General features: G+C 33.2%; 1 protein-coding gene across 3 annotated transcripts in view; it reads left to right on the forward strand.

Annotated features, from left to right (window-relative positions):
- Positions 1-10,000, forward strand: part of LOC119574229 (glycerol kinase-like) — a 30,865-nt gene that overhangs the window by 1,287 nt on the left and 19,578 nt on the right. For all 3 annotated transcript variants that reach the window (XM_037921380.1, XM_037921381.1, XM_037921382.1), the window contains exons 2-11: positions 3,970-4,128; positions 4,346-4,800; positions 5,477-5,625; positions 6,627-6,736; positions 6,916-7,133; positions 7,350-7,459; positions 7,646-7,748; positions 8,028-8,138; positions 8,863-9,119; positions 9,457-9,662. In XM_037921380.1, coding sequence (XP_037777308.1) covers positions 4,705-4,800; positions 5,477-5,625; positions 6,627-6,736; positions 6,916-7,133; positions 7,350-7,459; positions 7,646-7,748; positions 8,028-8,138; positions 8,863-9,119; positions 9,457-9,662 — 1,360 coding nt within the window. In that variant the 5' untranslated portion in view covers positions 3,970-4,128; positions 4,346-4,704. The remainder of the gene's footprint in view (positions 1-3,969; positions 4,129-4,345; positions 4,801-5,476; positions 5,626-6,626; positions 6,737-6,915; positions 7,134-7,349; positions 7,460-7,645; positions 7,749-8,027; positions 8,139-8,862; positions 9,120-9,456; positions 9,663-10,000) is intronic.

The raw sequence follows: 10,000 nt of genomic DNA on the forward strand, positions 1-10,000 counted from the left end.
GATAAATCTAAAAAAAAAAAAAAAAAAAGTGCTGGGCAGTATAGAATAATGACTGTCATGCATAGATAAATTTTCTGTTGAAAACATACATATAGTACAAAGTCAAAGTGAATGTAACTGCTGATAATTATGAAGCAAAAAGGATGTACTACACTAAGTAGATCTGACTTTTATTAGAATAACTCTTTGCTTTAACTTGCTGATTCTGGGAGGGGATGTACATACTTGCTTAATACAATGTAGTTTTAGTTTATTAACTTCGTTTACACATAAGTGGCTCCAGAGGTGCTTAGTCACCAAGAAGTCCTTTGCTGTGGTTAACCTGATCTCACCTGTTTACTCTTCTCCTTGAATTTAGAAAGATTTTTTATTACTACCAGTATTGTAAATAACACTGTTATAATCATAATGTCAATAATGATGATAACAGTACTAATAATGATAGTAGAATTAGAGAAGAATCTCCCCCCCCCCCCAAATCAATGGAAGGGTAATCAGATGAGGTTAAGTAGGCCTACTAAATGACTGCTTGATAATAAGTGCTTGGAGAGCCTTCTGTTTGTAAATAAGGTCACAAAATAAAACTATGGTGGACGGTACATTTATTTGGTGCCAGTGGATTAATAAATATTTGTATGTTTTATGTATTGTGTACTTAGAATTTTACAGCAAAAAAGTGTGTGGTTTATTAAAATGTGTTGTTTGTGAACTACCAGTCTGAGAATAATTTGTCCTATATTTACTTGTCAGTAATTCATTTAATGTTCCACACAGTTTATTAATGAATAACTGAACCAGTCAAAAATAGATTTCCAACAAAGATATTCATAACCATTACTGGGCTAAAATAAAATATGATTGTCAGGGAGGTAGGAAGGTATAACACTTCCTTTAGCCTGATAACAGCTATTGTGTGTTGCCCCCTCAAGGTCATTTCAAGAATGCTCCTCAGTTGAAAACATTCCATTGTGTTGTGGAGACCAAGGCTACTGTAGAATTGTAAAAGGATGTGTGAAATGTATGCAATTTAAAATTATGCATATCAGAATAGTTATTTAGAGAAAACATTACCTGGTTCAATTTATGAGATGTGTTTTGTTCTAATGATGTGAATATATTTGCTCAGTATTTACCCTTGAAACAAATATATATAATTTAGTTGCATGGTTTCAATCCAGTGAGTGTATGATGGTAATAGTGATAGTGGTGAAAGTTAGAGTGTAGTGCTAATGGTAATGGTAAGATAAATGAGAGAGGTGTTGTGATAAGAATGATATTGATCATAATGTTGATTATAATGATAATGATAATAATGATAATAATAGCAATGAAGATCACAATGATAATCATTTCATGATTGTAATTATGGTGATAGTAATGATAATAGTGATAATACTGACAATGATAATGATAATGATAATGAAGATGATACTACTACTGTTACTACTATTAGTACTAAGTAGAATATTAATAATTGTAGCATTAATAATGATATTGATAAAAAATGATGATGATGATGATGATGATGATGATTGTAACAATAATAGTAGTAGTAACTAGTAGTAGTAATAGTAAAAGTAATAGTAATAGTAATGATAAAAGTAATAAGATTATAATGATAATAACACTTAGGACAATAATAGTAATAATGGTGATGATAATAAAGTAATGATAATGAAAGGATGATTGTAACTGCAATGATAATGATAATAATAATGCTAGATATAGTTACAGTAATAATAGTGAGAATAATAATTACTATGATGATAATAATGATAATGATAACAATAAAATATTTAAAAATAAATAAGAATAATGGTGATAATGGTAGTAATGGTCTTTATAATGAAAGTAATTAGGATAAGGATAGCAATAATGATGAGGATGATAATGATAAGTAATAAGGATGCAATTGTGATAATAATAATTTGATATAGTAACAATCATGGTAATAGCAGTTGTAACAAAATGATGCTAATAACAATATTGATGATGGTAGTAGTAAAAATGGTAAAAGTATTGATAATATAGATAATAAAGGTATTGGTAATGATTGTAATGGTAATAATGATGATAATGATAATATTAATGATAACAACAACAGTAAGAGTAATGATTATAATATTAACAGTGTTAATGATAATATTAATAACACTTGTTGGTAATAGTGATAATGATACTGATAATGACACTGATAAAGATGATGAATAATAAAAAATAATGATGATCCTGATAACAAGAATAATGATGATAAAAATAATTATGGTAATAATAATGACAGTGTAGTATAATAGTGATAAAAATAATAATAACAATAATAATAATAATTGATAATAATGATAATAATAATAATAATGATGATGATGATGATAATAATAATAATAATAATGATAATGATAATAATAATAATAATAATAATAATAATAATAATAATAATAATAATAATAATAGTAATAATAATAATAATAATAATAATAATGATAATAGTTAGGACTGATATTAGTAATTGTAATGAATGAGGAAACTTGGTCAAGTTACAAAAGTGATATGCACTTTTTGTCAGAAATTGTTGAGATTAGAGTTTTGCTTATCACTGTGTGTGATTTTCACTTGGAGATGTATTTCCTTGATAAGATGATGCCAGTCAGTCACTGTCTGCTTGTCTGTCTGTCATTCTGTGTGTGTGTGTGTGTGTGTGTGTGTGTGTGTGTGTGTGTGTGTGTGTGTGTGTGTGTGTGTGTGTGTGTGTGTGTGTGTGTGTGTGTGTGTGTGTACGCGCGCGTGTGTGTGCGCATGTGTGTGTGTGTATATGTGTTTGTGTGTGTGTGTGTTTGTTTGTGTATGTCTCTGTCCGAGTCACTGCCCATGCCTGTGTCTGTGTCTATCTAAACAGACAGACAGAAGAGGATATAGTTGATGGAATATCTTTAGGACTGTAGAGCAGGATAGCAGATAGACAAACTCAAAAGTAGAAACTCGTAAATTTTTTATTTCATAATTGAACATGTAAAATGTGAAGCAGACCTTAACATCAAAGAATTGTTAAAAATGTGTAGATATTTATTGCTCTTGAATATCATTTTTTTTTTTTTTTGCTGATTATAAATACATTGAAATGATATCAAATGCTCCAAGAGAAGTGTTTTGCTTGCAGGAGGTTTAGATAAAGTTTTTTTTTCTTAAGTAAGAATTGACCTTGAAAGAAGGTCAGGTCACAATTACGTCGTCGTCGTCGTCGTCATCATCATCATCATCGTTGTTATCATTATTATTAGCAATAGCTAATAGATAATAAGTAGTGTTATCATCATCATTATTACTGCTATTGTTATGATGATGGTGATGGTGATGGTGATGGTGATGGTGATGGTGATGGTGATGGTGATGATGATAATGATAATGATGATGATGATGATGATGATGATGATGATGATGATGATGATTATACTGATGATGATGATGATGATGATGATGATGATGATGATGGCCGTGTCGTCATCATCATCATCATCATTATAATTGTTATTGTCATTATCATAGTTATTGTTATTATCAATATTGTTGTTATAAGCATTATCACTAGTGTTATCATTATTGTCAGTTATTGTTATTATTATTGTATTTATTATTATTATTGTATTTGTTATTATTGTTATTATCAATATGGTTATTATTATTGTTATTATTATTATTGTTGTTATTATTGTTATTGTTATTATTTTTATTTTTATTTTTATTTTTATAATTTTTGTTTCTTTTTTATTATTTTTTTTTATTTTTTTTTTTCATTTTCATTTTCATTTTCATTTTCATTTTTATTTTTATTTTTATTTTTATTTATTTTTTATTTAGTTTTTTTATTGTCATTGTCATTGTTATTGTTATTGTTATTGTTATTATTATTGTCATTGTTGTTGTTTTTTGTTATGTTATTTTTATGTTTACCGTGACAAGTTTTCAACCCCACAGAGGAAATTTCCGTGGCCGACACTGATTTCAGAAGGAGGAGGAGAGAGATTGCGTTCCTTTTAGCACTGAACTGGGAATAAGCTTGCTTGCGGGGGCCTGAGGAATCTCTTGCTGTTGGTGCTGGGGTTCGTTAGGGATTTTTCCTTTTCATTCTGTATCGTAAGTATTGATATTTTGGTGTCTATGTGTTTATTCAAAGGTTCAGATTTTATTTCTATTTCTGTATATATATATTATTTTTATTGGTTAATATAAATATATATTTTATTTTTTATTGTTCTCTACAGTTTATGCAGATGAGGTTATTTCATTTTAATGTTTAAGTTATTCTTTTTATTGCTCTAACTTGATGTTAATTTTTTTCTTTTTTCTTTAGGGTTTTAAAGATATCCCAATTTATGTAGCGACAAAGACTTTATCGGTTAAAACGAAAGCAAGGGCACCAGAAGAACAAGGCCGAGAACAATATTGAAAACTCCTTGGTTGTGAAGTGATAGAGGAACAGAAGAGGAGAAAGAAGGCACAGAGAGAGAAAGGGATAAAAGAGAAGAAAACAAAACAAATGTATCAAGAAAATATCAGGGCAAACTAGCCGCCAAAGAAGAAGAACTCTTCCCCCAAACTCCCCGTCCCCCCATACATCCTTACCCTCCCTTCCTGATCCCCCCCCCCCCTCCATCATCACTCCTTTGTTCTCAGAGACATTCCAAGAAACACACATTCAACGTTGCCGAGATGTGGTCTGGCTCAGTTGCCAATGGACCTGTCAGCGGCAAGCATGGACCCCTCGTGGGTGCCGTGGATCAGGGGACCTCATCAACACGGTTCTTGGTAAGTTGGGATTTGCTCTGGTTCTTGTTCTTCTTATTCGTCTTGTTTTATTTTTATTTTTATTTTTATTTTTATTTTTATTTTTATTTTTATTTTTATTTTTATTTTTATTTTTTATTATTTTATTTTATTTTTTTCTTTTTTTCTTTTTCTTTTTCTTTTCTTTTTTTCTTTTCTTTTTCTTTTTCTTTTTCTTTTCTTTTTTTCTTTTTCTCTTTTCTCTTTTCTTTTTCTTTTTCTCCTCCTCCTCCTCCTCCTCCTCCTCCTCCTCCTCCTCTCTCCTCCTCCTCTCCTCCTCTCCTCCTCCTCCTCCTCCTCCTCCTCCTCCTCCTCCTCCTCCTCCTTCTCCTCCTCCTCATCTTCTTCTCATCTCATCTTCTAATCTTCTCATTTTCTAGTCTTCTGTGTAGGAGGGAAGGAGAGGGAGGGAAGGAGGAAGAGGGAGGAAGAGGGAGAGAGGGAAGAAGAGGGAGGGAGGGGAGCCTATCAAATTATATTTTCAGATATGACTGCAAAGCTAAATCTGTGTGGGGATAACTAGTTTCCCATTTGTTTTTGAATGAATACTGTAACACTAAAATGAATTGGTATATTCTTGAACTTCTACAAAAGATAGAATATCATCTTTACTTTAAAGAGCAACCCTATAGAGACTAAGAACCAAACTTTCCCTTAGGTGTTTGCTGCAGGGACAGGTGAAGTGCTCACCTACCACCAAGAGGAGGTGGCACAGCTCTACCCCAAGGAGGGCTGGGTGGAACAAGACCCCATGGCTTTGCTCAAGTCTGTACTTACCTGCATTGAAAAGACAGTAGAGAACCTCAGGTAACTTTTTTTTGTAATTCTGTGATTGCATTTTTATTTCTATGGCATTAAGAGCAAATTATATTTACATGTTTCTAATAGTTTTGTTTTTGTGATGTAGTTGTGAAAAATATTTCTTTAGGGGTATACAGAAAATACTACTTGGTTTTTGGATTAAAACTAATAGGTTTATAAAATATTCCTGTTTTATATAACATCTACATCACATAGATTACTTTTCCATATTATTGTACCATGTGACTGAAAGCTGAATCAGAGATAATGACGGCTTCATTCAGCTCCTCCTCAATTGGGTTGTTACTTCCCTTCCAAATAGTCCTTCAGTTTTATGAGAGGGTAAAAATCTTTAGGGGCCTAGTATGGACTAAAGAATGGATGGTTGAAAAGATCTCTTTTTTATATCATTTTCTTAGTAACATGGAGCCATGGAAGAAAATCACTATTCTAGGCAATAGACCTTGGCTGTGATTCTGAATGGCTCAAAACAAATGCACTAGGGATGTGCAATTTCCATCAGCATTTATTGGCTCCTTGGGACATGAACCCCACAGGGATTGGACATTTTCAGGCCCAGTAAAGAGTTGCAAATATTTTGAATGAGCTGGCTGTACATGTATATGATGTGGGAATCCAGAAATATCACATGATAGGATAAGTACCTAATTGTCCAGGGTGCCTGCATAGGAAATGTTTTACGATTTACGATGTATGGGTGCAAAATGAAAAGTTGTCTTTGTAAATATTTACTTGTTATTTTTCAATTGTGAAAAAGGTAATACTTTCCAGATAAATTTCTTTTATTATTTGATGTATCATAAAAATTGTAATGTGCTGATTGGGAATGGTATTGAAGAGCAAGTTGGAAAAACCTTTTTTAGAAAGCATTTAAATTTTTGGAGAAATATATTAATATATAGTTATTGTCATCCTATGACAGTGAGTATGCATCATACTCACTGCCTTGTAAATGTTATGTATGATGATGCATTTGAATATTCCAGAACCTTAGAGATAGACCCAGCAGACATTAAGGCAGTAGGCATCACCAACCAACGGGAAACGACAGTGGTTTGGGACAAGAGAACAGGGGAACCTCTTGCAAATGCTGTTGGTGAGCTTAAAGTGCTTGGCGTACACATGCATATGTTTGTGTATGCTTGTTTGTATAGTTATGTTTTGTTCTTTACACTTGATACAAGGAAGTCTTAGTGAAGTGACTAGCTTAAGGAAATTGATTAGTGAAATGAGGAAGTCACAGCAGTGTTAACTGGCTCCATTCTATGTCCCCAGTCTGGCTAGATGCCCGCACAGCATCCACGGTGGAGGAGGTACTTAAAGAGACTCCAGGCCAGAGTCAGGACTACTTGCGAGACCTGTGTGGTTTGCCCATCACTACTTACTTCTCAGCTTTGAAACTACGCTGGCTCCTTGATAATGTAAAGGAGGTGAAGCAAGCATGTGATGAGGGGAACCTGCTTTTTGGAACAGTTGACACCTGGCTCTTGTGGGTAAGTAATCTTTTTTACAGCAGTGGAAGTGAAGTTGTGAGATGAGAAATGGAAATTATTTATTTGTGTCTGCTTTATTCAGCAATCTGAGTTACCTCTTTATTTGTCTTTTTCTTTTTATGTGTGAACTTTCCCTTTTCAGAAATAACATATATAAATATTAGAGCATTGTAAATTGAAGTACATCATTTAATAATATTATTTATCTTTCCACAGAACTTGACAGGGGCCTTAGATGGGGGATTACATGTAACAGATGTGACAAATGCATCACGAACAATGCTCATGAACATCAGGGACCTAAAATGGGACCCCAATCTCTGCAAGTATGTCATTTCAAACCTTTAAGATATGTTCTATTTTTCAGTAAATTTGTGAGCTTTATCATGATTTAGTAGAAATGTTGTGAAATAAATATTTTTGATGATGTTGAATGATTGCCAAAATGGAATGATTATTGTCTCTTTTTTAAATAAGAGAAAACTCATATTCATAAATGATTCTCTTAACAGATTCTTTAAAATTCCAATGTCTGTATTACCTGAGATCCGCAGCAGTTCAGAGGTATATGGATACATTACTCAGGGTCCTCTCCTAGGGGTTCCAATATCAGGGGTACGTAGGAGTCATTATTTATTTTTTTTATATATATATATAGCTACAGTTGGAACAATGTAGATTTTTTGGTAGCAAATCAAAGTTTCATGTTTATATTTATATTTTTTTTATGAATTATGATGTTTGATTTTTAGTGAAGACTTTGCAGTATGATTTTATTTTCTGGAAAAAAAATCGGTATGAATGTAATGTATAAAAAGTTTTTCTTCCTTTATTTGACTTGTTTTTTTTTCTTCTTCTCTGCTTACTCTTAATGAATCCAACTTTTCTCTCCAGGTTTTAGGTGATCAGCAGGCTGCGCTGGTGGGTCAGATGTGCCTGCAAAGTGGACAGGCAAAGAATACTTATGGAACTGGATGTTTTCTCCTCTACAATACTGGTACACAGGTATGTAGTAAAAGAGTTTGGTAAGTTATTCTTACAAGGAGCAGATGTGGTGAATGAATATGAAAGGTAGTTGTATGGTAGAAAAGTTGTCAAAGAGAGTGAGAAAACTTTAGGAGGGATGACAGGTATGCTGGACATCATGCATGGGATAGAAGTGTTTAAAAGCAGTAGAAGAAATTTTGGGATATGGTGTGTCAAATGTAGTAGAGAGACAAAAGAGCAAATCATTATTTTAGAGAGCTGCAGGTATAATGGAAATATTGGGAAAGAGTACACAAATTTATTGACAGAAATGTTGAAAGAGAGAAAAGATTGTTTGGAAGATAGCACACAATTTTTTTTTTCTGTGGGTGTAGTGGGTATGACTTTTATATAGTTAGGAGGTGAGAGATATTGAAGTATTGTAGTGAAAAATTCTCTTTTTTTAGGGGAGGGAGGAGAGGGAGAAGGAAGGAGAGGGTGAGAGGGAGAGGGAGAGAGGAGAATGGAAGAAAATAGTTTTGTTCAAGTTATTTGGGTTTTGTATTGTGCTTCTTTAATTTGATTTTTGTTTTAGTTTAGAGTTTGGACTGAGAGATGTGAACCAGACTAATTAAAGTGGGCCATAAGTAGTAACCTAAAAATATTAGATAATTGTTTGCCTTTAATGGCAGCTAAGGAATTTTTTGATACATTTGCATATCAAACTAATTTCCATTGCTTGAAATGCTAATCCACCTTCCAGATTGTGCTGAGTGAACATGGGTTGCTGACAACAGTAGCCTACAAGCTGGGCAAGGGAGCCCCCACCATCTATGCCCTTGAGGGATCAGTGGCCATTGCTGGGGCAGCTGTACGCTGGCTCAGGGACAACCTCAATTTAATCAAGAACTCAGCTGACATCGAGCCCCTGGCTAAGACAGTCAAGGACTCTGGGGGCGTATACTTTGTGCCTGCATTCTCAGGACTCTTTGCTCCCTACTGGAGGACAGATGCAAGAGGGTAGGTTAACATTAGATGAGCTCATTGTGATTAGTGTTCCTTGACTAACTTTATATTCATATATATATATATATATATATATATATATATATATATATATATATATATATATATATATATATATAGATAGATAGATAGATAGATAGATAGATAGATAGATAGATAGATAGATAGATAGATAGTGTTTTGATTTTTACCATCAGAACTAGTGCAATTTTTCTGTGAAAAAAATTGTAAAAAATAATTATTTTTTAGATTAAATTCTTGTATCTTCCTAGATAAAAAGTTGATCATAATCTCAATCACCTTTCTCCCTTCTCTTTCACTCACACAACAGGACCATCTGTGGACTCACGCAGGGGAGCACTGGAGCTCACTTGGCTCGGGCGGTACTGGAGGCTGTGTGCTTCCAGACCCGTGAGATCCTGGACTCCATGCAGAAGGACTCGGGCATCGTGCTTAACAAACTGCAGGTGGATGGGGGGATGACCAGTAACAACACCCTACTCCAGTTGCAGGCCGACATTGCTGGCGTTCCAGTTGGTAAGGAGGTTATCCGGTCAGGATGTTTTCTGTCTTTCTTTATCTTCGCCTCTTAAGTTTCCTTTCTTCTTTTTCCCTTTTTCTTCATTCTTTTCTATTCTGTCGCCTCTCGTTTTCTGTCTCTTTGTTCCGTGCTTCCATTCTTTCTCTGTGCTCTCTCATTATATGTTGCTGGTGATGTGTTCTTGCAACATGAAAAATTGTGTATATATATAACATATATTTATGTATATGTATATGTATATATGTATATATATATGTATATGATATATATATGTATATATATATGTATATATATGTATATATATTGTATTATTGATATATGTGTATAATGTTAT

Source organism: Penaeus monodon, chromosome 6 (assembly GCF_015228065.2).
Source record: "Penaeus monodon isolate SGIC_2016 chromosome 6, NSTDA_Pmon_1, whole genome shotgun sequence".
Taxonomy (NCBI): domain Eukaryota; kingdom Metazoa; phylum Arthropoda; class Malacostraca; order Decapoda; family Penaeidae; genus Penaeus; species Penaeus monodon.